The sequence below is a fragment of the Phaenicophaeus curvirostris genome, chromosome 4, assembly GCF_032191515.1.
Source record: "Phaenicophaeus curvirostris isolate KB17595 chromosome 4, BPBGC_Pcur_1.0, whole genome shotgun sequence".
Lineage (NCBI taxonomy): Eukaryota > Metazoa > Chordata > Aves > Cuculiformes > Cuculidae > Phaenicophaeus > Phaenicophaeus curvirostris.
Genome location: NC_091395.1, coordinates 14,985,247 through 15,012,432, shown reverse-complemented (window position 1 = coordinate 15,012,432; position 27,186 = coordinate 14,985,247). Strand labels below are relative to the sequence as shown.

Here is a 27,186-nt window from a genome sequence, read left to right as displayed (position 1 = left end):
AAATAATGCCCCAAGGCAAAAGATGTGTTAATCTAGAAAGGAGATGGTTCAATCAATAGTCATCAATTGGTCAGAACACTTAAAGGTCAGGAACCTGATAAGTAAGGGTTGGGTGCTTGGAAGTCAAAGCAGCTTGGGTTTCTCAGTTAGCAAGACCTAGCTGCTTTAGATAAGAAAAGGCAGAAGGAAATAAAAGCCAAGCCAAAACAGGTGGATAGAAAGAACATCTTGGAGGCAAGCAGGGAAATGAAGTGATTAAATGAGTTTTATTTAATTGTTTCAGAATCATGCTTCAGCTGTGGATCGGAGCCTGTGCTCTGTGGGCTTGGTGAACCCTGCTTGGGAAGGAGGCAGGGCTGGTTTCCAATCTCGCTATTTTGGTGCTTGCTGCAAAAGTCAAGAGACCTGTGTAGAAGCTGGCATTCAATATTCATGTGGTCGTGTTTTAGCAGGGGTGAGCTCTCTACGCATGGCTGTCATTTTCACAGTCTTGTAGATAAGCTGTGTCAGCACAGACTTTATAAACCCCATTTTTTCCAAAGATTTATGATATAACTGTTAATGTGTGCTCTGGACTGGTATCTTTCACAGAAGGTTTTAGTAAGGGATGTTATTTTTAGAGGGTTGGCGCATTTATTTTCTATGTCTAAGATACATGATGAAAAATGTAATTTATAACGTGGCATAATAAAAATGGATGATCTTTGAAGGGATAGCAGACTTAATCCCCAACCTGCACAATATTTTTTTGTAGTAACATTTTGAAAATAATTTTATGTGTGTGGCACAGTGGAGTTAGAGGTGGGGACAGTGCATAGTAGGAGCTGCTGTGTCTACTCTGACATTATCAAGACTGCTGTGCGTGTACAAAGCAGTCAAGTTGCAAAAAAAGGGAGGGGAGCAGCGCTCATTCAGCAAAGGTACATGGATAGATTTTGCTTTTTTTTTTTTCCCCTTTAAGTCAGAAGTAATGAAGTGAATTGGAAGCATCTTTGCTGAATTAATACATTTGTGAATGCTCCGTATGTTTCAATGCTTTTTAAAAACATTCCAGACCTGGGAATAGCTAGGTAGTTTTCTTGTGAGAGCTGAGACACACTGCCTCCTGCACTGCTGTATGGCAAGGCTGCCTGTTTCAATGATACAGTCCAATGTTACATCTGGTTTTAGAACAGACTGTGTTCACTATTTGATTCTTTGTGGTACTGCCATACCAGTTTATCTCATTGTAATCATGGGAACTCTTTTTGCGCAAGTCAAGCTGTTGCACATAAAGTAATGGAAAACAGCAGATCTCCATATCTGTACAGACAGTGGCTGGTTTTCCTTTTTGCTCAGTGACTTTGTGACCCTAAAGTGCTACAGACATCTGCAAAGCAAAAGCCATGGAAATAACAAACAAAAGCTGGTCTGATGCATTCTTTGTTATGGCAAAGCTCCTGCCGAGTCGCAGACCAGCTATCAAATGAGAGCTTAATCTAGATCTGAATCTAGAGGAGAGATTTAAGCTTCCAAAGTGCTTCCATTAGTGCTTCTAAAATTAAGAAATTGCAAAGTGAAATTTGCAGTCTTGTTTTGGGTTTTTTTTTGTGTTTTTTGGGTTTTTTTTAGTTAGAGATAACTGATAATCCAGACACAATAAAAACTTTCTTGCCTAGGCTATGCACAGAGTGATCTCTTGAAATCATCATCCCTTTTCATATTATGCAAGCAGAAATTCCTATGTATGTTAGCACTTCCCTAGTTTATCAGCTAATGTGAATTGGACCTTAAATTCTATATTGGGACAAGTTAGAAGATTAATATTTCTGATTATAGCAATTGTTCAGTTCAGGACCATAAGCTGAATTCTTGAACCACTTCCAGTAGGAAAAAAACCCAACCCAACTGTAAGTCAACAAAGAAATTATTTTAGGTTTTGTGGTGTTCTTGTGAACTGCTTTGGTGTAGAAGCTGTAAGTTTGCTTGCTTCTCCTGTTTGACAGGTCATCTAAGTAGAAGCAAGGAAGTGGGAACACTGCCTCTTGGATAAAACGCCCTCACAGTTTTGGAGAGAACAAAAATGAGAAGTTTAGTCTTTAGCCACTCGTGGTTTTTGCATCCTGTTTCCAAAACACATGCAAGTATAAATTCTATCGCTAGCTCAAAGGGAAGTAGCTTTGTTCTGAGTTGCCTTGTACCTACTTCAGGTTGCTAAAATTGTGCTGTTCCGAACCTGCTTGAAGTCCACTGATAGTTTATACTTATGTGCAAACAGCCTTTTTCTGTTTGGCTGGGTGTTTTGGTTTTTTTTATCTGCCCCTAATTGCTACAATCTGTCATGAAGAGAAGAGCAGAAATAGTATTTTACAGCAGGTACAGGATGACGGGATCACAGGTGATGGCAGTGCAGGATGTGAATGTGAGCAGGAAGAACTTTCGCTTTGAGGGTCACCTGTTGTTCATTAAGGTCTATGTTTCAGAGGAAAAGCAGTAGAGGAGAGAATTTGGTGCTAGAGGGGAAAACGTAGACCACTATGTCTTCAGGATGAGGACTTCTGCTCCTCTGGCATGGTGAAAGTTAGTGCTGAACAGGATGGGGGCTTTGAACTTGTTTTTCATCAATCCCTCCGTCTGCAAATGGGTCCTCAGAGGCTTCAGGACTGGTCAAAGCTGTGGGACAAACACACAGGAATGGGGGACTGATGCTTACTGCTTAGTACTTTCTGCCTCAGGTTCTAAACACTTTTCTGACTTGCTGATGCAAAGATGTGTTTAGTTGAAGCCTCTAATCTCATACCCACTGCTGAAGTGAAACAGAATAGAGGGTTATAGAAAGATGAAAATCTAGGCAGAAGGGAAAAAATATACTGAGTGGATGGGATGAGGGTAAGGAAGCACTGTAACCCTGCAGTAGGCATTGCTTGCATTGCTTTATGTACCCTCTGTAGTGGCACTTGGATGCTCCAGCACTGAGCACTGCTATGATGACCAGAAAGAAAGGGAGGTCTCCACTGGGCTGTGAATACAGGCAGGGGGTGAGGTGTGCATGTTGCCCATGTGTGCTGCCAGGCAGGAGGATGAGTTTACTCTGGGTTAGCTTGGTGGTTTTTATATTGTAAGCTCAGGCGAGAGGAAGTCCTGAGCAAGCATGGCTTTTCATACCAGCCTTGAGAGAAGGTATCCAGTGTTCAGACTCTGTCTGTTAGCCACAGTGACTGGGGGCAGTTTGGGTTTTTAGTTTCCAGAAGCAGTTAATATAAGAAAATAAAATACTGACTCAGTGAGGTGAAACAAACTTCGCATGTTTCAGTACTTATTCAAAAGTTACTTTTCACCCCTGCACTTAGCTAACTCAGTCTAGGAGTGTCCTTTTTCTCTCCATCAGAATTGAATTAAATGTTGATTTAATTCCTATTTATTTTGAGATCATTGTACAGAAAACTCTATATGAAAATGCTGTGGCTAGTGACAGACAAACATAGTGATCAGAGTTTAGAAAGCAGCCACTGAAAGCTGTTTTCTGTTTGAAGCTCCTTGCTGGCTCCAAGTTTTGGGAAGTTGGTCCAGCTACCATCCAGCTTGGTAACAGTCATAGACTCACCTTTCCAATAGTAACTTCATGTTAGAGTTTGGTGAGGGTTCGACCGCAAACATCTGAAATTGGATGGCAATTCTCTGTGTAGAGTATTCTGAAGTGTGCCCTGTTGGTCTTGGAGTAGATTAAACCCTGTAGGTTTTGCAGTAGGTGGACCTGATGCTTTTCCTTTTCATGAGAAGCTGACCAACTAATGTCAGTGAAGGAAAATTCCTCTTAATTATTTTAAATCATCAAGCAGCTTGTTTAGTATGTGGGATGACATGTGAGAGTGAGGCTGCCTGTGCTTTTTCAGGCGGGGGTGGGTCCTGGCAGGGCTGGGCTCTGCCTGTGTCTGGTCCCTGGGCATCGCTGGGGCTCAGCTGCAGGAATGGTGCTGGGTTGTTGGCTCTTCGGAGTGACTGCTGTCTTCTAGTGTGTATTTATGTGCTGAAAAGCACAATGCTGCTTGCTTCTGTCTGGGGTCTTCAGAGGCTGCTATGACACCAATAAGTAAAAGTTAATTGCAAATTTATTTCCATGTAGAAAGAAGGGAAAAACACTTGGGGCCAGTTTCCTTTAAAGGAAAGGGAGGAAAAGACTGTTCTACACTCATTTGATTAACCTGTGCTATTAATCACTGCCAGGTTTATGAACCTCTATTATAAACTTGTTACTCTAAGGGGTTCCAGTTCAGTGATTGAAAAACAGCTTTAGGGCCTGGGTAGGTAAAAGTAGCAAGAAGTACAAGTAGGAGCACTGAGCCTTTGAAGCCTAATAAATAATTAGCAATGTATTTCATGTGGATTCTTTCGTCAAGATACACTGTCAGACCTGGGATTTTATCAGAACATGATGAAAATGTAGAAAGAGCTCTATGCTTATTCCAGCATAATAATAGAGAAATCTAAAACAATTTTGTGTATTAGAAGCTATTTTAGCTCTCAGGTAACAACCCTGCACTGTTCAACTGCTCTTGTATCTGCTGCAGTTTCTTCAAAAAGCTGGAAGTGTCTGAATATTTCTTTACACTCTTGTGTCTTTTGAATCTAGAATCCATATTTCATAGTTGCAAAACATACAACACGGGTGAAAAACCTAAACTGCATCTTAAAGCAAGATGATGAATAACTAGTAGCCCATATGACTTCAGATGGTGGAGGGAAATGTAGCAGGTAAAATGGAAAACAAAGGTGGGTACCTCTCAAACCACTCCACTAGAGGAAAAAATGGAACGTACCCATGTATCTCACTCAAAAGTGACAAGAGCTTTGTTCTTACTAATGGACAACAAGCACAAATTCTCCTAATGTAATGTACATATCTGGAGGCTAATGACATTGCAAGTGCCTTGAAACTTTTCAAATCATGGTTTGGTTTAGCATTGTTCCAGTTAGTTTCGGTTTGCTTTTCCCCCCATGTTCATGGTAAAACTGTTTGCTTTTCAGGGCAAAGCTTCTTACCTCCCATTATCAAGCACCAACTGAACTCTGGGGAAAAGCCTCAATTCTGTCTCTTGAGGGTGGCTTTGCTCATTCCAGCCTGGAGGAAGACCTCAGTGGGCAACAGCATGAGTTCTGTCCAAGTAAGACTTAATTTCAGCCTCAACGTAACCCAGCATTGGTCTGTGGGTGAGACCCTTGTGAGAAACCCACATGCTTAAATGCAGAGGTTATTTTAGCTGAAATGCGTTGATTTCTGCTACTTTCAGAAATGCTAATGGGACTTTAGCAAAGTCAGGACTTGAAGAGTGCTTTCTTTATTAACCTGAACAGAAATTTGACTCTCCACTTTTCTACCAAGGCTTTCTGCCCAGCTTTGAAGCCTGGAAGAATAAATCAAATTCAAAGACTGAACTTCATTTTGCCTCCAGTTCATATGTTTGGGCCGAGCGATGGTAGTCTTGGTGCAAGACCACAGGCTGGTGAATTTCTAAGCTGTGGGCATGAGGCATTTTTTGCCATTTCTGCTTACATTAGGAATTACATAGACCCTTTAAAATAATGATCATGGTAACTTTTCTTAATAGCTTTGATGCTTGTGTGCCTTTGTATCTTAAGGGGCTAGTACTTAGCCAGCTTTAACTTGTATTTGTCTATTATGCTCATCAAATAATCTTAAAGGAATATGCTGTGTTATTAAAGAATGATGTTCCGTTTGTGTTATGTGATGTGAAATGCAGAGGGATCTCTACAGAATATAATACACAGTGAAAGAGGTTACAGCTGATATATGAAAGGACATAGCATCACCCTAATCCTCCTGATCACAGCTCAACAGTGTGTGGCTGCTCCCTCCTGCCAGAGGCACCAGTGCAAGAAGGCCAGTGTTTGCCTGCCCAAACAACTGCAACAAAACCAGTGAATTTGGTGGCAAAATCTTAGCTGCAATTCTGTACTGGTCCAGGTATTGCTCCTCTGTGAAGGATTATCTGAGTTAGCTTTTCTTACTATTTGTTTTCATTTCCACTTGTCCAAAGAGCGTACTTCTCTCTCATTTTTACATTTCTGTCTCTAAACTTGCCTTTGCTACTCAAATGAGAAGCTGTGTGCAAGAGACTAATACTTAAGCACCAGATAAAATACCTAGATAGATGCAAAGTCAGCCCCTCCTCCTTAGCTTAACAAAGCTGATTCTTCCAACCATGGTTTTAAGCTGGAAGAAATGCTATAGAAATCCATAGGCTTCAGCAAGATAAGCAATGGAAAAAGATGATCCATATTTTCTCTCCTGATGTCCACGGGAAGCTGATGCTAACCTGGCTATTTCATGTTCCACGGAGTCAGACTGACTTATTTGATAGCCATCTCTACGGTGAGTTTGATTTTGGTTTTCACAGTAGCCCACAGGGCAGGTATTAAAGTTGACAAGTGAGTGAAAACTGTGCCGCTTGGCTATTACTTTTTAATCTGTTACACAAGAAAGTGAGCCTTTTAAGTGCCTGGCTAGCAGGAGGTCATCATTAGCCTGTCAAGGTATTTCTTTATTGCAATCTTCTGTAAAGGTATTTGATATGGCAACTCCTAGTTATGCTGTTTTGAACAGAAAAGATGTACTGTTTATGAAAATAGACTTCTTAAAAGCAAGATGTGGTGGTGGGTAAAAGAGGAGAGGTTGTTTACAATATTTTAAGCCAAACGCCTCCTTTGGCAGGAGGTTTTCTATAACAAGTAAGAACAACAAGAACTAGCTCTCTCATCACTTCAGCAAGCTGAGATTTTTGTCTGTAACGAGAAGAATGAGGCTTGTTTGACATAAACTACAAAACAACATCAGAAAGACAAAGGAGGGCAGAAATACATTACTGAAGGTGAGGAGAAGCAAGTTCACTGCTCTGCTGTGAATTCAAGATTCTTGCTCATTATAATGCATAATTATAGCTGGCATCATTCCAGAGGAGGGGTTGAAAGAAGGTAGGTCTTACCAACTGTGCTAAATCCTGTTGAGAAACTGACCACAGCAGCATCTGCCCTGACTTCTTATAATCCAAGTTGTTCCCATTACATTCTTCTGTACCAGGTTCTTCTTTATGCAGAAATGCAAATTATCTCTTTGGACTCTCGAGATCTAAAAACTGATTAGAATTTTCATGTTCTTCTGTTAAGGGTAAAAATAGGTTATCCCAAGATGGGCAACCCCTCAGATTACATACTGATCTGAGAAGATGGGAATAGCTTACTGTTGTCATTTAATGAATAACTACTTTCAGCAACCAATGCCAATGATGTGGTTGTGCCTCTTCTGAAATTTTGTTAACTTTCTGATTTTTTTTTTATCAGTGCAGTTAAGTTTACTAATGCCAGTTTCTATTTACTTGAAGTAGGATATCCACCCATGTAGCATTTAAAAGCAAATCCTTGCTTTGCTTTCTACATCCAGTATGTGACTGAGAACAGCAGAGAGATGACATGTGGCTATCATAATTTCCTCTGCAAGTCTCCTAAGGAGAAGAGCATGAACCTAGTGAGGAGACAGGGCTGAAGTTTGGCTATCTGGATGTGTATGTGCAGTTTCTAGGGTATGGCGTGGTTTTTAAAAGCTTTGATGGACCAGGATCGTGTAGGACAAACTGAATTTGTTGAATCCAAGCTCAGGATGGTTGTTGACAAGATATTTCCTGTGTAATGAAATTGTGAGGCTCCCATTCTTTTTCTTTCTCCCCTTCATTGTCTCTCTCCCTTCGAGAGCCATTGCAAAGTTAGGTTCCATTGCTGGAGACCTGCTTCTTTCCCACTAGTAAACGATATCATCTAAGCAGCAGAGGTTGTGCTCATGTAAGTCTGGACCCTGGCTCTGAAATACCTGTGCATTCCACCATGTGGGGGTGATGCTTGCTTTTCTTCTGATCTGATTCCCAAAGGTTCTTCACACCCTCTATATCCTAGTTACATTAACAGTGTTGCTCACTGCCCAAGGTCTTCTGACAGTGTAAAAACTGAAGCTAGTCATGAAGTGTGTACATGTGCTTAATTTTGGTGAAAGCTTGGTTCAGAAATCTGGTGAAGTGGTCTGGTTGGAGCGGGATAGTATGAAGAGAGAAGCTAAGGCTCTGTGTAACAGAACAAGTCTTATCTATGTAACTTTCCTCCTATTCAGACACAACTGTGTTGCTTGTTAATATTTCATTTGTGTTGCATATGCACACTGCTAAGAATGGTGCTTAACTAGGCATACAAAAGCTATTAATAACTGATTCTATGTGTACCTAGAAATTTCTGGAGTCTTATTACAGAAGTGATTCTTCTTGTCCACTTTCACTCTAGTACTAGAGGCTCCACTTGTTTCTCCTTACTTTCTATCTGTGTAAGCCTATGATATTTTGATTATATAATGGGAATAGCTGAGAAAATCAAGATGTCTGAGGATCTTCAGAGGAACTAAATTCTTACAAAAGAGTTTAAGAAGAATTATTTGGAATGATTTACTTCTTCTATTTCCTGTTGGCAATGCTATTTTCTTTACTAGAGCTGTCTGGGGGAAGTAAAAATGTGTGTTAAAGCCAAAGGGGTATATTTCTTTATTTTACATACAGATTTTGGTTTAGACCCTGATCCGTTACACAGCCATAAAACAGAGTTAATGTGATTGTAATAATAGACACAGATCAAGGTTAGATTTGCTAATCATAAAATGAGACTTATATTGAAGTAAAGATTTATGGAGCTACACCTAGTTGTATCGGGCAAGGCAGAAAACCATGGTTTTCTTGTGTAAGCATGCAGATATATGCAAAAAAAAGTTACGTGGTTATATATAAATAACAGAACTTTATTTTTTTCCTATATGATAAAAAGTTTGTTCAATCATTTGCCACTTGCTGATTTTAAGTTTTGTTGTTGCGGGGGAGTTCTTAGAATTTCAGGTTGAGGTTGGGAAATGGGGTACGTTTCTGGTCTTCTGGGATCTTTTTTCCCCTCAACTCTTGTATGAACTATAATTAAACAAAGTACCTGTCTCTTTACATAGAAAGACAAATGGTCTGTTTATTTCAGCAGCTGTTTAACAAGCAGCCAGCACAATCAATTAAATTATTTCAAGTTTTATTTCCTGGGATTAAAGACGATACCTGAAATCATTTTTATTCATGGTTAGAGACCATGCAGATTCTTCTGACAAGTCAAAAAATCTTATGGGTGATGTTGAAAACTTCAATGTACAAGTGCTAATTCAGTTTGAGGGGAAAAAAACCTGACTTGATAGAATAGTTTCTGTAGAGATATTACTAGAATAGCAAACCCCCAAGCAATACAAAGGCAGCCAGAGTATTGTATGCTCATTACCTGAATTTTCAAACACTTAACAACTGAGAGAAGTATGAATATGCAAAACTTCCAGACTCTGCTCAACATTTTTCTTATTCTTTTCTATTCCTGGAAGGAAAAAGTCAGTGGCTTAAGTCATTACGTGTATATATACACACATATGTAAAACTGTTATTAACTCAGTTTAAAGTTTCATGTGATGTGAGGTCACAGGTCTTTAACTCAGCAGAGCATTGCAGTAAATTAGCCTCTTTACCAGCTGCAGCACCTTAAAAATGTGTGCAAATGTTCTGTTGAACTGGGGTTAAAATTTCTGCCCTTGTATCTTTACAGCTGTTAGGCAGGGGAGATGGACAGTGGACCTTGTATAGACAGCATAATATTAAAACTTATTAAATCACAGCTATGGAGATTAAAACATTCAAATGGAAAGGAGCTCTTGCCTTTAATGGCGAGGGTCCTAAACAGTCATCCTCGTCTCTAGAAGAAAAAATAGAAAGGAGAGCCATCTAATGAATGTCCCATGTGAGGGAATGGTTTGAGTAAGAATTCCCCTCCCATGTGGAAGACCCCTTGACCTCTGTGAGGATTTTGCAGATTTACTGCCACATTGGCTCTGAAGACTCAAATGGCAGCTTTAATTTGCCTAATTTTAAGTTCTAGGCCAGATCCTTCAAGCTCTTGTTTGCATATATAGTCCATTATGCCTGAATATTTTGTTGCAGCATTTTATGACAGATAACGTATCGGTCCTGATGTGTTAACTGGAAATGTGAAATACCACAAAGTGCACACCAGTTTCACTGGCACTGCTGCCTGACTCTTACCTTTTGCTTTTTTGACATCTACTCTTAAACAAGACAGTAAAAACAAGTTTCAGGGTGTTTTCAAGGAAATTATCTTGCTATAAATAAAGGAGGACACCAATCTTTGCAGGTTAAGGCTAACGTGGCAGTAACAACTCTATTTAGACAGTCTCTTATATTTAAGAAAAACATCTTCTAAAAATAAAGAGCTGAACGGTGTATAACACTGAAGAATGCCACAATGTCCCCCCGCTCCCGAAACAGTTGATGTATCATGAATGCTTTTATCTCTTATTAGTCAAGTTTTTATTCTGTACAGGCATTACAGGATTTATTCTGGGACCTTTGCTTCCAAGATGCCTGTAGTCTTTTTCCTCTTTGTTAACTCTTGTGGTGCTGTTTGCAAGAGGCTTCTCAGCTGCCCGAGTCCCTTGATGGTGCCTAGTAGGCAAATGTTTTAGATTATTATGAAAGTATCGAGTCTCTGAGCAAAGAGCTGGCAACATCTGTATTTGCTCTAGGGTCCCGAAGTCCTAGTGCTCTGATTAGTTTGACAGGATCTGTTGGAGCACATCTGCCTACCTTCTCCTCAGCCTGAATGCTCTTTTTTCCCTTTCTGTGGAAACAGAGTAGTACAGTGGCCAGTTGGCACTGCTGAGTCTAGTTTCAACATGCAGATAGGTGATAACGCACCCTGGGAGATGGAAAGTGCTTTAGGGTCATAAGTGTAATGCTAAATTGTGGTGAAGGAGTGGAGGGGAAACATTATTGCAGTCTGTAACTGTGGCTGTGATCTGAAATGAGACCCTCTAAAAGCAGAGCTCCTCACTTGCTTGTTAGCATCTCCATAGTGAAATTCCTCTGTGGACAATTTTTCTAATGAAAACTTTCATGTCTCCATTACTTAACCTGAAATGTGAAAAATCAATCCACGGTTCTGCTTAAATATTGTAAAAAAAAAAAGTGTCCACCTACTTGTCCACTGTAAGTGTGTAATACGTGTAATGGCTGATGCAAGTATTATGTGCATTTTACTGAGGTCAAGGAATTTTTTTTTATGATAAAAGAAAATGAAACCTGCTGCTCATGTGCAAAATCACTTGCAAAATAAGCATTTTGGGCAAATGAAGAGATAAGTGTAGGGAAGGAATGATGTCCCTTTTACATGCCCAATGCTTAGAGCATGACTGTCTTAACTACAGAGAGCACTGCCAGCTACTGATAGGAATTTAGGGTTTTAGCTGTCATGTACTTCGCTATTGAGGAACTGACAAGCAATTCAAGTAGTAGTCAATATGCTGCTGCTTCCTGGAATTGTATGCTTTTCCTAATAATCCAACTTTTTTCTTGTGGTCATTTTTAAAGATCAATGTGGTGGTGGATGCCAGGTTCCCACCAAGCTGCTCCATCACTTCCCCTCCTCAGCTGGACAGAGTAAAGAAAATATAACTAAATGCTCATGGGTTGAGATAAGGACAGGGCCATCATTCACAAATTATTGTTACGGACAAAGCAGACCTGAGTTGGGGAAATCAGTTTAATTTATTACCAATCAAATCAGAGTAGGACAATGGGAAATAAAACCAATTCTTAAAATGCCTTCCTCCTTCCTGCCTTGTCCCCATGTCCACCCTGCCTCCTTTCCGGGCTCAGCTTCACTCCTGATTTTCTGTGCCTTACACCCTGAATGGCACAGGGGGATAGGGGTTGTGGTCAGTACATTACAAGTTGTTTCTGCTACTCCTTCCTCCTCACAGGGAGGACTCCTCACACTCTTCCCTTGCTCCAGCAATGGGTCCCTCCCATGGGAAACAATCCTCCATGGACGTCTCCAATGTGGGTTATTCCCATGGGCTGCAGTTCTTCAGAAACAGACTGTTCCAGTGTGAGTCCCGCTCAGGATTGCAAGTCCTGACAATAGCAAATCTGCTCCAGTGTGGGCTCCTCTCCATGGGTCCACAGGCTCTGCCAGAAGCCTGCTTCAGTGTGAGCTTCCCACAGAGTCACAGCCTCCTTTGGGATCCACCTGTTCCAGGCTGGGGTCCTCCATGGGCTGCAGGTGGGTATCTGCTCCACCATGGACCTCCATGGGCTACAGGGGACGGCCTGCCTCACCACAGGCTGCAGTGGAATCTCTGTTCCAGTGCCTGGACCACCTCCTCCCCCTCCTTCACAGACCTTAGTGTCTGCAGAGGGGTTTCTCTGACACTCTTGCGCCTCTCCAGCCACAATTGCCCGGTTCTCCCCCATTCCCCCCTCTATTTCCTCCTTTAATATGTTATCCCAGAGGCACTGCTGCCATTGCTGATGGGCTCAGCCTTGGCCAATGGTGAGTCTGTTTTGGATGTGGCTGGCATTGGCTCTGTTGGACACGGGGAAAGCTTCTAACAGCTTCTCAAAGAAACATCCCCCTGTAGCACACCCACTGCCAGAACCTTGCCATGCAAACCCAATACAATCAGCAAATAAGGGGCTTGAATATAAATGAAGCATCCTATTGCTCTAGGCCGTGCTACATCTAACTTGCGCAAAATGATGTTACTTGGTGTTAACTCTGTAGCTTGCTTTCTGCATAAGAAGGCTGGCTCTGTGTTTTGGAATGCTGAATAGAAAATTAAAAATGCAGGCCAGTCTTTGGGAACATTTTACTTACTGTTTTAATAAACTTTTGTTTATGCCTAGAGGTGCCATTAAATTACCAGCCAGACATTAATATACAGTACACAAGGGATCTTGTATATAAGCAGTGATTATTATTGCATGACTCAGATGAAGCTTGCTATATACACGGATAGCTGCTGGACAGGAGATAAAAAGAGAATACCTGTCTGGATGAAGAGTGGTGGTACTCAGGCAGTGGATGTGCCATTTGGTCAGCTATATTTAGAAATTAGCTATTTCTTCAGGGCAGAAGCATGACCCAAGGGGATGGTGGTCTGTCTTGATAAACACCTTTCCTATCATAAAATAATGGAAAGCAAACACATGGTGTGGATGATCCCAGGGTTGAAGGTAATAAGCTTTTCCTGGTGAAGTACTGTTGTGGACCTCCTTCAACAAGAAGTCTTCTTACATCACCAAGGCATTTACTTTCTGTGCTACTGCGTCCACAGTGAGAACATCACCGAAGAAAGCAAAAACTCCAAGAATGAGCTGGAGCAAAGGTAGGCCATGGACATTGCACTTGAAAGCATCTGCCTGAGTTAATGGGATAGAGAGGTAAAACCAGAAAGACGTATTTTGCTGCAGGCTTTGTGCTTACACAGACAGGTACCACTTGAAATGTGGGATTGCAGGAGTGTTGTAAGTTCATCTAGAAGGAAGACATTCAAAATCCCTCCAGGTCCTGGAAAAAAATATGTATGCCAATTAGTTCTGAATTGGGATTTTCCTTTACATTTGATCTACTTAAGAATGCACTGCAAGGAAATCTTCCTATGAGGAAAGCTTAGAAATGCTCTCAGGGAAAAGGCACCACCGTAACTCTCCCACTTCCTAGAGGGATCAGGGCAGAACTCTGCTTAAAGTACATCGTCAAAGGGAAGTATAAGGCCCTACCCAATACAGACTCCTGCTGCACAAAAATAACCAGATGATCCTTCTTTGTCTCTGCTTTTCTTTATAGTCTCACTACTGTGCTTTCTGACTGACTTGCATGTACACAGAAATTAGTTCCTTCCCTCGTTCACCACAGCACAAGGCTCTGGCATTAAAGCTGCTTACAGGGAAGGCAATAGGTGAGACTGGTGAAATGAACAATACAAAATTGACCTAAGATAATGTGAGTAGTATAAGCTGGAAAGATGGTAGGGATGAGACAGTGCTGCTAGGAAATCTTTGTGAAACCTGGTTATGTTGTAGGAATATTTCAGGTTCATAGAATAACTCTTCCTTTCCTTGGGAATAGGACAGAGAAGTCAAAAGTGTCCTGGGGTAGATCTCTTCGGGAGTGTCCTGGTAAAGGGTAGATGAGAAGGGAGGAACGAGAGGATTTAGCAACTATGTTGGCAGTGACAAAGAAACAAGCGGTGGGTATTTGAGCATTGGATGCCCAGAGCTGCTAAAGTCTTGCCTCCTGGTTAGCAAGGAATTAGAAAAGGAAATAAATTCACAGGGCAATAAGAGCTTAGATAGCCTGAAGGGAAAGCCTCTTCTATGTTCTTTATGGTGCTGTTTGCCTTGGGGTGGCATGCACCCTAAAACTCTGACATCAGTGTTACTTTAATCCTCAGTTTCCATGCCATCCAGCAGTTTGGGCTGGACACTTCTGGAATAATGACAGCATCCAAAACTTCCACTGGACAGTACTGACTTCATGATTTGTATCTGATTATGGCTAGAAAAAGAGGCAGTTATGTTCTCCTTATATTTAATGGTTGGAGGGGCTATGTTTGCTTCTATGTTTTTTGGCTTTTATGCACGTCATTATTTGCCAGCAATACACAATCAAGCCCTTTTGGTTTAGTTCAGCTTTATTCCCTCGTCTTCATGTGATATTGTTTTAGGCACAAAGTGTCCCAGTTTTTTTAATACTTCATCACTTATTAATGCTGCAGATCGTGGGATGGAGAGTTGTCAGCATCTTTTTTTCTGTATTGACAGATATAATGGCTGATTTGTTATTAAATAGCTTTTAAAGGTTATACTTCCCCCCCAAATTATTTAGCGTATTTCCAATAGTTTATCTCCCTTTCTGACCCCACTTTTTGTGTGTGTGTCTGCTTTCACATTTGAGATAAGTTTTCTGCTTAATTCTGAAACTCTGAGGTGAAAGTGAGCCTGGCAACAGACATATCAGGCTCCATCTACTAATGTGCCCCCATGCCCCTCTAGGAGAGGGCTTGTGAGGGTGCCTGCTTTATTGGCAAATACTGTGGAATTCAGTTTAATGTAGTTAAATGATGGCACTGCTGAGTTATACAAATATAAGCTCCTCTATTTCCCTGCATTTTCTGAAAGGTCTGGCTTACTAAGGCAAGGCCAGGCAAAACCTTCCTTTTGTAAATCTGTATTCTAGTATATATAACAAGCTGCTTGGTTTCCATCCTGCAGGATGAAATTATTGTGGCCACTGAGGCCTGAACGGTAAGGCTGTAAGTTATAAACATGGTTTGATGTTCAAGATTGGCAACAGAAGTCAATGTGCCCAGCTAAGCTCAAAGGATGCATCTACACTTGCATCCTTCTCCTGCATATCATGCTGATTCTGAGACCCTAGTTTCTTGAATGTCCCAATCGGCCATGGTCAAAGTTCATCACAGCTCTGCCTAGGAAATGCACTTGGCTGATGAAGAGCTTAGGTCTCAGTTTCTGGAGAAGACAGGACACAACCAAGACATGCAAAGATTCCAGATGTACGAAGCAAGACTGCTGTAGCACAATTAAGTCAGATTGACAAATCTGAGACTATTGAAAGACATCTCAGGCTTTCTCCTCAGGTAAGCCAGTGAATTTGCCCCATTACTCTGGATCTTTAGACTCTTTTGGTCATGTTAAAACCAAAGGGGACAGACGCAAGAGAAACTGGGCCCCACCTTCCATGCAGTTGAGTGAATAAAAAGCTTGGAGTAGAGGCTCTCTTTCCTCTTGGACAAGCCCTGCTAGTCTTCCTTCCAGAAGATAAAGCTTAAGCTTCTAAAAGCCAGCTTTCAACAACCTTAAGACAAACCTTTCTTCTAGCAATCGCCTCTTCCTCAAGCCTATCTAGGCACTTGCATATTTCCAATTTTTCCAACACTGCTCCTCCCAAACTTGACCTTTGTGACCGGTGCTACAGCTGGGGCAATAGCTCTTGCTACTTTCTGTGATTTGTCTACTTTTCCCATTATGTGTGGTTAGTTACTCTGAAATAGCTGTAAAACGTTTGCATCTGCATAGATGTGTGCACACTCAGAGGAATAAATCTGCTGCTTCTCCTGTATAAAAAATACAGAAGAGATTTTTATACTGAAACTGCTCATGCTTTAAGTGTTTTGGGATGATTATTATATTAGAAGGCTATTTTTCTAAGCATAAGGAGGAAGACGTATAAAATTATCATCATGTTATCTCTTAAGTGTCTTATTAAGCAGGTTAAATCCAGTTGTTGTTCACTGTGAAACCATCCAGATAAGCTATTCCATGTTCTCACTTTCATTTTTTCAAATTTAAATATGTACAGCTTTGCATGGTTTTTAAAACAAGTCACATGTTTTTAAATTGCAGTCAAAGCCTGTGATTTGTTTCGAGCACAGCTTTATTATGCCAATTGCTCTTTGTTTTTCTGCTTTTTTTAAATGCAAACTTTTGAATGCATTACAGCCTTGCATTTCTGTGGAAAAAAATGCAAAACATGACAATTTCTCCCATCTATATGCTCTCTTGTAAGTCTAGGAGGTGAAGGCAAGGGAATATAATGAGTAGAGCAGCACTAAGCCAGGTTCTGTTTCTTTGTAAGAACAAGCAAGTTCTAGGAAAGGGATCAGCAAAGGCCCCTTTTACATTTTCTTCCTAATGCTGAAGGTTAGTACACGAAAATTTCACACTAGGATCTTAAGATTAAAAAAATGATTTATCTACATTTATTAGAGGATCCTTTATTACAAGCTTAAAAAAAAAAAACATTATGCATCTAAAGATTCTGGGGGGGGAGCATTATAGATATAAAAAAAAAATATAGAAAACCTTTTATCATCCTATAGCTTATACTTAGAAAAGCAGACCTGTACGTGTTAACAGGTATATATTAAGCTCTGTTCTAAATTGTACATAATTCCTACTACTGCATCATGCTAATGGCAGTAAGCCCTGCAGCCTGTGAGTACATTTAGTAATATGCAGTAGCAACAACCAAAATATCCCTTGTAGATGCCTGAAACAGTATAAGCACCTAAGTCAGGACAGAATAAGAGCTGTGAATTCCACTTCCATAAGGGAAACCATCTAATGGGATCAGCATAGCAATTTCTTCAAGCTGCTGAGAAAATCTGAGATCATATGCCACCAAGTGCTTGTGAGAAATATAAATGTGTTGTAAACTGTCTCACATATATTTCCACTTTTTCTCCTCAACTTTCCTATTTATAATTAACACCTCTCTTTATCTTGTTCATTCTGAATATCTTTGTTCTCTTCCAGTTAAATTATTTAATACTATCTCTTCCTCTCGTTTAAGCTCCCTTTATCTCATGATTCCTTCTCCTTTACATTGAAATCTCTCCTGTCTAAATGCATAATCGGATGACATCTGCTACCATGGAAGTTAAAAAAACCCAGCACATTCCCTAAAATAACTTCATTGTATCCTTACTAGATAGCAAGATATATTGTGCAGATAGGAAAAAGAGAAAAGAAATAGGCTCCATATGGTACAAAGAGGAACTGAGACCTCAGCATCAGTTACAAACCGCATAATTCCGATTGTTCATAATGTGAAGCCCAGAAATGTTCTGTCTACTTCTGTCTCTTTGCAGATGTGAAAACCAGTCACTGCTCACATAAACAGTCCAGTTAATTTTAACAGATTATCTGTAAGCAACAAAGATTTGGTATCACATCACTATGCATGTCACAAAGATTTTATATTATGCAGAAGGAAGCGTGAGGGCCTTTAGAGGCAGGAAAGCATCTGGAAGCCCCAAGGTATGTTTGCAGTTGAACAAAAATGGAAATTTGGTCACCTAAAATCAGAAAGAAGCTAAATTATCTTCTTATACTGTAACTAAGCTACAGCTAAATACATCCCAAAATGGTTTTGGTACGATGTGATGGAGAATACACATACGCATGTGCCAGACCATTCTGGGACCTATTTGAGTCCCAGTGGTTAATTTGGATGTGTATATTACCTGTATGGTAACCTGATGAGGAAAGTGAAGTGTTGCAGGATATAGCTTTTGGAATTGTCTCCCTTGAACCTTGACCAAATACCTCAATGTGGATGGCAATTTGCCTTACAGCAACAGTGATGCTGTCTTGCAAGCAGATTTAGGATGTGTGAGAATCCTGCCACTTGTACAATCCACTTGTGTTTTCTTCCTTCCTGTTCTGTGCTGGTGGGGCAAGGATCACAGAGTGCTTTCTTATTTAAAGACAGGAAAAATTTAATCTCTTTTAGATGAAAGAGACCTATATGCTTATAATGGTAATAGAAGTAAAGCTTTTAAACAAACCCAGGTAAAATATCTTTGTACAAGTCTTCTGACACACAATGTGGAATATCTGCATACAATCTTAAAGATTACAGAAGTTGAGAGCCATGTGAATCCATGTATTTTCTGAGTTGGCAAAAGGAACTTGGTACGAACTTCACATCTCTTGGAAACAAATTTCCAGGCACAGCATCCATTCAAAGCAACAGAGCCTTATTAAAGCTTACATTTATCTTTACTGACTGTAGACAGAAGTTAAACTTTTTCAGTGGTATCTGATGACCATTGGAAAACCATGAGGGTTTGGGGTTTTTTGTTTCTTGACTCTTCTAATAGGAAGTGAGATAGCTCATCCCTCTTTAGAGAAGAACTGACAGGCTCAGGATCGTGAACAAGGAGTGACCTTTTGGAGAGGTAAATGAGAAGAACCTTCCAGAGCCAAGGACTGAACCTGGGGTTTCTAACTTTTGCCAATTAGGTCTGCTGTGATGTGCAAACATCTGAAACTTGCTGGCAAAATGAACCTAGAATTAAACTGGGCTGTGGGCAAGATTAGAAATTCACAATTAGTATCCACCTGCGAAGAGTGAGGGGCAGGATTAGTACCATTTAAAAAGTATGCTGCAATAGCAGGGAGAGACTGGGGTCTGGATTTTATTGCCAGACAACTGCTTCGAACTTCTTTTGGCCTCAATAGATTATTTGTGATTTTGCTTTTCTGTGGTAATAATGCTCTCTTGAATTGTGCTGAAGCTGTTGGTGCCTTCCAGCCCTGCTGGTGCAGATCAAGACCTCTGCATCGTGTAACAAACCAGCCTGGGCAGGACCACCAGAGAGCGACTGCAAAGCCTCCTGCCCCTCTCTGTTAGGACCTCTAGGGCTCTGTCTGCATTCATAACAAAACAACCTGGGAAACACCAGACATCTGCCTGGTCTCCTGCTATGTTCATATCTATGGGCCTAGGCTCTTGCTCTGCGCTTTGAGATGCGTAGGAAAAGGTCTAAGCACTCTTATCTGTGAATGGTACAGGTAAAAACCATGTCATAAGACCACCTCACCTGTGCATGAGTATCCACACAAAGATTTAACAATTTTTATGATAAACATTAACTTCACATCTTTAGCTGATTCATCCCAGCCTTCCTATGCAGTAATCAAATCCTCTGAGTAATCAAACCCTCTGTTCGTTGTAATCACAGCTTGCACTAGAACAGCTGTTAAGCATTTATTTTCTCCCCAAACAGTCAACCTGTGGCAGTTGCACAGGCAAATGCACTGAGATTTTACAATTTGGCACTTGTATTTGAGCTGAGAGCAAGGACCAATATCTACTCCAGTAAATGTTAGTAAAAGAGTGAAATGTACAATTACTTCAAACTGCACACTTTAAACCCCCTTGGGGTGGGAGGAGGCACGTTCCCTCCATGTTCAAAAAAACCCAGCTGTGATGTGTACGTGTTTATGCACGTGAACCTCGTAGGACGTACAGCAACATACGCCTCTTGAGCTCAGCCGTGAGCCATAAACATTTATTTACTTGGTAGCAGGGAGCGGAAAGCACATGGTAGGGGCTGTTCTTTGAAACCTGAATATACCCACAGAGACCTCGGAGTATAAACTTACCTAAATGTTTAGACATCGCCCAACCTAAGTGTCGTGCGTGCGATGCTGCAATGGGGTGAGCAGCTGGGAGGATGGAGCTTGACGTGCTTCATCTCCTGGCTGGTGGGGTTTAGAGCGAGGGGGAAGAAACTGGACTGATGAATCCATCGGGAAAGAGACTGGACAGATGACCTCGTGGAGGAAGAGGCTGGATCGATGAATCCATCGGAGAGGGGGAGAGGAAATGGAAAGTGCAGGGCGGGGGCCAGAATGAGGGTTTGTTGGTGTGGTGGGTTTTTTTTTTTTTAAACATTGGAATGAATCCATCGACCTCCGCACAGGGAATTGCCGAGCTCGGGAGCCGGCTGGACCACCGGGCGCTCCCACGCGTCCCGGGAGATGCTGTCGGGATGTCGCGACAGGCGTTTCTTTCTCTAGGGGGAAGGTAATCGTAGAGTAGTTTGGGTTGGAAGGGACCTTCAAGATCATCTAGTTCCAACCCCCCTGCGACGGGCAGGGACACGTCCCGCTGTCCATTCCACGGAGAGGATAACGCCTTGTGTTTAAGCATCCCTGCTGTTCAGCGTCTTTTTAGACAACCCCCCTCTGCTCGCAGCTGCTTCCCTATCTCGGATGCCTTCGGGCCGCGCCGGGAGGCGCTTTCCTACAGCAGCCGGGGGCGAACTCCGAGGAGAAAGCGAGGAGCCACCCTGCCTCTCGCCGTCCCCGCCGGGAACCGGGGGCTCCGGGGCGCCCGGGCGAGCGCCGCCCCCGCCCCGCCGCGCGTCACCGAGCGCCGTAATGCTCCGAAACGCCGCGCACCACCCTCCCGCTCTGGAAAAAAGCGAAAGCGGGATATGTTTGATTCAAGCTAGCGTTTCATCTGATTAGTTGCGTTTTCTTGAAAGTTAGGATGTCCCTCTTGGAGGATGGTTTGGGTTGGAAGGGAAGCTTAAGGAAGTTCGTAACAACCTTAAGATTAGTCCTGGGAAAGTATTACATACCTGGAATGTTGAGGCTTTGGGGCGAGCCCGGAGAGGAGCGGCGGGGCTGGTGAGGGGGCGGGAGAACAGGCCTGTGGGGAGCGGCTGAGAGAGCTGGGGGTGTTTGTCCTGGAGAGGAGGAGGCTGAGGGGAGACCTCATTGCTCTCTACAACTACCTGAAAGGAGGTTGTGGAGAGGAGGGTGCTGGCCTCTTCTCCCAAGTGACAGGGGACAGGACAGGAGGGAATGGCCTCAAGCTCCGCCGGGGGCGGATTTAGGCTGGACATTAGGAAAAGGTTCTTCACGGAAAGGGTCATCGGGCACTGGCAGAGGCTGCCCAGGGAGGTGGTTGAGTCACCTTCCCTGGAGGTGTTTAAGGCACGGGTGGACGAGGCGCTTAGGGACACGGTTTGGTGTTTGATTGGAATGGTTGGACTCGATGAGCCGGTGGGTCTCTTCCAGCCTGGTGATTCTATGAATGTTGCCTCTAGCTCTGGAATCCTCAGCGTATGGAGCTGCTGGAATGGGTTCGGAGGAGGGCTACAAGGATGATCAGAGGGCTGGAGCGCCTTTCACGTGGGGACAGGCTGAGAGAGTTGCGGTTGTTCAGCTGGGAGATTAGAAGGCTTCGAGGAGATCTTATAGCGATCTTTCAGCACCTGAAGGGGCTACAAGCAAGCTGGGGAGGGACTGTTTACAAAGGCTCGTAGCGATAGGACTAGGGGGAGTGGATATAAACTGGAGAGGGGAACATTCAGACGAGGCATAAGGAGGGATTTCTTCGCCACGCGGGCGGTGAGGCGCCGGCACAGGTTGCCCCGGGGAGCTGTGGCTGCCCCGTCCCTGGGGGTGGCTCAAGGCCAGGTCGGACGGGGCCTCGGGCAGCCTGGGCTGGTGGGAGGTGTCCCTGTAGCCGGCACGGGGGTTTGGAACTCTTTACGATCCCTTCCCCGAGCACGGAGCGAGTCGGTGCCGCGCGTCTATTCGGAGGTGCGCGGTAGCGATGGCGGCGGTGGGAGCGCCCTTCCCCGGCGGCGGATCCGGCCGGGGCCGCGCGGGGGCTGCGGCCGCCCCGCCGCGCCATGGCGCTGCCCGAGCGCCTGCGGAAGGAGTGGTTCATCCTCGGCATCGTCGTGGTCATCGCGGCGGCCAGGCTGCAGCCCGGGGTCGGCGTCAAAGGCGGTGAGTCGGCCGCCCGCTGCCCCTCCGCGAGACTTTTTGTCCCATTCCCTCGCTGCCTTTCGGTACCCGGATCCCCCCCCTCCCCCCGAGCGCCCGCGGGGGCATCCGCTCAGAAACTTGGGATGCAGGACGCCCTGGTCCCCTCGGGTCCCCCCTCGCCGCTCCTCAGGAACCCAGGAGACGCCTCGGCGTGTGTTCCCGGGTGGGCGCCTTCCCTAGGCGCCCTGCGGGTCGCTCCGGGAATATCCTGCTCTTTCGGGCTTCGTAGCAGCGAGAACTGGGGGGTAACTTACCGTTCCAGCGGCATCCAGCTCCTTCTGGGTTAATAAAAGCGAAAACTGCATGGCAATTTAGTGTTTCGGTAGCATCTTGCTCCTTCTGGGTTAGCGTCGGTGGAAGCTGGATGGTAACTTGGTGTTTGAGTAACATCCTGCTCCTGGGTAAACAGCAATGAAAACTACCTGGCGTTTCAGTAATATCCTGCTCCTTCTGCGTTACTAGCAGTGAAAAGTGGATGGAAACTTCGTGTCTCGGTCATATCCTGCTCCTTCTGGGTTAGTAGCAGTGAAAACCAGTTGGTAGCTTACTTGGAAGATGCTCCTATTGGAGTTCCTGAAGTTATTACTCAGTTTAAGATGGGCATGAAGTCATTGCAGTTCAGTGTATGAGCATCTGCCATCTGTGAGCTTCCCGAGAGGTGCAGCTCAACGTCTACATGGTGTTAAAATCCCAGGTGCCATATTTCAGCCAGGTGGTTTTGTTTTTACTTTATGATAGCATACTTGCATTTTAAAGAATATTTTTGAGCCAGATTTTTTTTTTTTTTACTTTATAGTAACACCATTGTATTTTTAAGAGCCTTTTTTTTTCATTCCTTCTTACTTCTTTGGGAACGATGACAGAAAATAGTGAAAAAGATTCTAGGCAAAATGTTTTCAAATGCTCATAGTAAACAAAACAGAAGTTCTTTCCTGAGCAGTGAGGACTTGTGTGTTTTTTATAACAAGAGCTGCTGAATTATCCAGCGTTGTTTTAAAACAAACAGCCTATCTTTATACATGCTGGCAACATCTTCTGGTTAGTTTCCATTGTAACTTGGCTTCCAGATGTTCACAGTTTTCAAGAACAGATTAAATGTTAGGCGTTTTTTTCCTAGTGGATGTACGAAGATTTAAGAAAAGGGCTGTAGAACCCTTGAACAGAATTCCTTTAGCAATTCCCTGTTAAGGGAGTAGAGGAAGAATCTAACAGTGTTTTCACATGCATAGAATTTTTATTTTATTTTTCCCTTAACAGAGCTGAAGTTTGAGGACAGGCAGCTTCTTGCTGAGGAACCAGCATTCCCCTCCTCCCCTTTAGGTTCTGGGAAAATGACAGTGATTTTAAAATAATACGGCTCTGAACACTTGCTGTGGCAGCTAAGGCTCTGGTACTTCATGGAGTTCAGGGTAGGCAGATTCCTGCTGTGCAAGGATCCCTTCTACCATCTGCGTTCTATTTTGCATAGGTGAACAGGACCCACATGGAGCTTCTTGCAGAATCCATGCTGTGTCTTCTGCAGACCTTAAAGACAACTTTAAATTGGTAGTATCAGGTGGTTTGTCCTTTTCTGGTTTGACTGTCACGCTAATTGTTTGCAGCAATGTGGGAGATCCTTTTAAGTAGAACAGGAGATATTTTCTCCTCAGCTTACTTCCTGCATGGAAGCACTATGATGGGAGTACTTAATTATTCTACTGCAAAGACATGTCAAGCTTTGACGTGGTATTGTTTATGGGACAACTTGCGTGAAAAATCTTACAAGCAGTGATTGAAACTCCTGAGCACGTGTTCCCCAAAGTGATTTCCCTCTTTTGAAGCTACGTGATCTCTGTGCTTGTTTTAAAACCAGAAGAAAAAAAAAAAAAGAGGAGAAGGGCTGGCGAATATCGGCATGTGAGAAAACCTTAGTTCATCATGTTCTAGCTGACAAACCCACGCAGTGTGATTTGCGAGGCATTACTGAATGGTATGGATGGTCTAGCATCCATACCGGTGGGACGTTGTGCCACAAATAACAAAGATTTGTGCTGTTGCCACTTTCAGGGTGTAAGCCAAGTCCTTTTTGGGTGTTTTTCCATTTGATGAATGAGCCTATTTAGTTCCTTTGTGAATGGAACTTTCCTGACCAGTCTTATGCATGAGATGAAGGGGGTCTGTTCTGACCAGAGTTGCCTGTGCTCCATGAACATGTGGTTGCTCTAGCAGTAGAGGTTACTCCTGCGCAAAGGAGTTCAGTAATTCCACTGAAAAACCCTGAGACAGGACAACTGAGTCCTGGAAGAACCTGTATGTTAACCAGACTGACTAACCCACTGCCTGTCTGCCCAGTGTGTGCGTGCATTTGTATATATGCTGTAATCTAAAAGATTAGAAAGATTATATATATAGAAAATGCAGTTTTCTGGATAACTATGTATATAATTTTTCTGGATAACTATGTATATAATTTTTCTGGCTTTTCTGCTGCCAGCTATTCAGCTAACACAGCATAATTTTGCAACTGGCCATTTGCTTTGTTGCAGTTTTAACTCTTGCATTTCCTGGCTTATTTTTACCTTACATTTCATATAGGTAGGTTGGTCTGTTTTTGTATTTAACACACACAATTTTAGTGCCTCATCATCAGAGTCCTCTCTGAGAGCAGGATTTGAGCTTAAATGACTGGAGATATGAATTTGATTAGACTCAGTGTGTGATCAAATCCCTTTAAGTTAAGGATCATTTACCTTGCTCCAGTGTGACCATCAATGTATCATTCATCTGAGAGAGCAGAAAAAAAATCTTCTCTTCTGGAGAATCTAGTAAAGACTTGCTTGTTTGCTGCTGCATTTTTGTTCATGATAGCTTGCTGTCATTTGCAGAGTTAAGATGCTACTTTTGTCCTGAGTAGGCTGATAATATTTTCTTTGTAATGTAGTAACTGGTTGAATGCTTGTGAAAAAATGAGTATACATTTTGCACTTGGTAGCCTGTGAAGGCAAAATGTACTAAAAGAGTTCATCATTTTTATGGAAATGTAAAAAGTATTTTGTTTTAATCTCCCTGAAAAAAAGAAAAAGAAGTTTATAACTATGTACGAATGTAAGGCTTTAACGTAGTGGAACCCTTGGAGGTGCAGGCATCTGCCCTTGCTGGATTCACTGCAGCAGTGTGTCTTGAAATGTGTTATTTTAGGGCTGGAAAGAACCACTTTCCCACAGCCCTGTTGAGGGGGAGTAATGCAGAATCGTATTGCCCCATGGAAATCATTGCAAGATACGATTTGGTTTCTTCTGTGCAGGCAGCCAGACGGGTGTGTGTGTTGTAGAAGAGGTAGTGAGAGGTAGGTACTGAATGATACCCATGGCCCTGTGGAGGGAGCAGCTAATATTTTTATTTGGGTGTGCACTTTGAGTTTGCTGGTGCTGTAGAAATACACTGATGACAGAACTGTGAAAAATTCCCTGGTTTTGCATTTCCAGAATTTACCCATTAGTTCCCAGTGGCCTATAATCATGGAAGCCAAATTTGTATGACAGCATACCTCACTCTACGCTCGCTGATTTGCCTTTATTTAAAAATTAATAGCATACTTTCTTAACTTAATATAAAGCCCATTCTTTTTATTAGAGACTTTAATGATTAGATTTTCTCCAGATATTTTTTAAAGTGTTCTTATATACTTTGATGTAATGTATGCATATCATCACCTCTGACTGTAGTTAACTTTGTTCTCTGTCTATATTTTTTAGGACCCTTGAAACCAGAAATTACCATAACTTACGTTGCTGTTTCAGCTATATTCTTTAACAGTGGACTCTCCTTAAAAACTGAGGTACTGTATTTTTTAATTGCTACATTCTTGTTTTGCTTCAAGAAGTTTTGCTTTTAAAAGGTTTGCATGTAATTGGAGTGTTTAATTACTATGCTATTGTTGTTCATGCTGGGAGAACGCTTCACAAGAGGAAGTAGACACTAGACATTTATGGAATAACTTTTCCCTGACTTCATAAAATTCTTCACAAAGTAATGAACATTTTGAGAAATATGTTAAAAAATTCCACCCATGCATAGAGAGTGGGTTGCTTGACTTTTCAGGGCTTTAACTAAATGGAAGTTCTGAGCACAATTTTGAGACTGGATCTACACCCTGGATGTGTCCCAATCCCAAACCAGGGTGTGACCCAGCAGCACACTTGCACCTGCCTTCTGCACCTTGGCTTTCCCACTGCTCGGTTCAAACACAGGTCAGAAAACTATAAATCCTAGGGTGGAACTTTATTGGGAACCAGGCAGGGAGGTGTTATATGGAGTCTCCACGCCTCTTTAGGATGCAAAGAGAGGGTATGGGCTCTCTAGGTAAAACTGCTTAAGCTGGTCGCTACAGGATTGATGCAGGAAAAGATGTGATGATTTTAAATTGCCACATTGAGCAGGCACAGGACAGCAGCTACTGTCAACACAAAAGGGTGTCTCTGAAGATGCAAGGCCAAAGTCTTGGCAATCTTTTCCACAGGATTTAGTTGTGGACAGATGGACTTGAAGTGCCTACGCTCTGCTGCATATCACAGACAGTGAGATTTATTTCAAATTTTGTGTCAACTTTTCAAAGAGGAACAATCTGGGAGTAAGAAGAGATGAAGGGGAGAACCTCTTAGTGATGTGAATGAGGCATGTTGAAAGGAAACAAGGGCTATGTGCCAAGAAGAGAAGCAGCAGCCAGAGCTGAAGCAAAACGCTGCATGTCTCTGCTAGTCTAGTTTCTTCATTCCTTTAATGCTGTTGGCTGTGTGAACAGATGATGTCATTCCTGTGTTGCATGATACTAATGCCTAAAAGAATAATCATGGTATTGTCCAGTTATCTTCTGGGCAAGCTGGGATTTGGATAAACAGTGTGCTTTCAGCAACAAAAAAGGTTTCTGTACCTATTACCATGGTTATAGTAATGAAATTTCAAATGGAGGTGGTGTTCGAACTGATGGCAGCCCTCTCCTGTGTCTGCTAGCAGTTCTAGCACTAGGTCCTCTAGTTCTGCTGGGACATAGTATAAGGGAATAGCTGTAGTCGATTCTGTAGCAGCTATTTGAAGAATTGTGGTCTTATGTGGAAGCAGGAAGAACCATGTTATCTATTTGCCTGGG

At 42.5% G+C, this 27,186-nt stretch overlaps 1 protein-coding gene across 1 annotated transcript in view; it reads left to right on the top strand.

The window, feature by feature from the left end:
• The first annotated feature begins 21,890 nt into the window (after positions 1 to 21,890).
• SLC10A7 (solute carrier family 10 member 7) overlaps positions 21,891 to 27,186 on the top strand; it is a 152,223-nt gene continuing 146,927 nt past the window's right edge. Inside the window, exons 1-2 of the mRNA XM_069855341.1 lie at positions 21,891 to 22,022; positions 25,796 to 25,878. Coding sequence (XP_069711442.1) covers positions 21,923 to 22,022; positions 25,796 to 25,878 — 183 coding nt within the window. The 5' untranslated portion in view covers positions 21,891 to 21,922. The remainder of the gene's footprint in view (positions 22,023 to 25,795; positions 25,879 to 27,186) is intronic.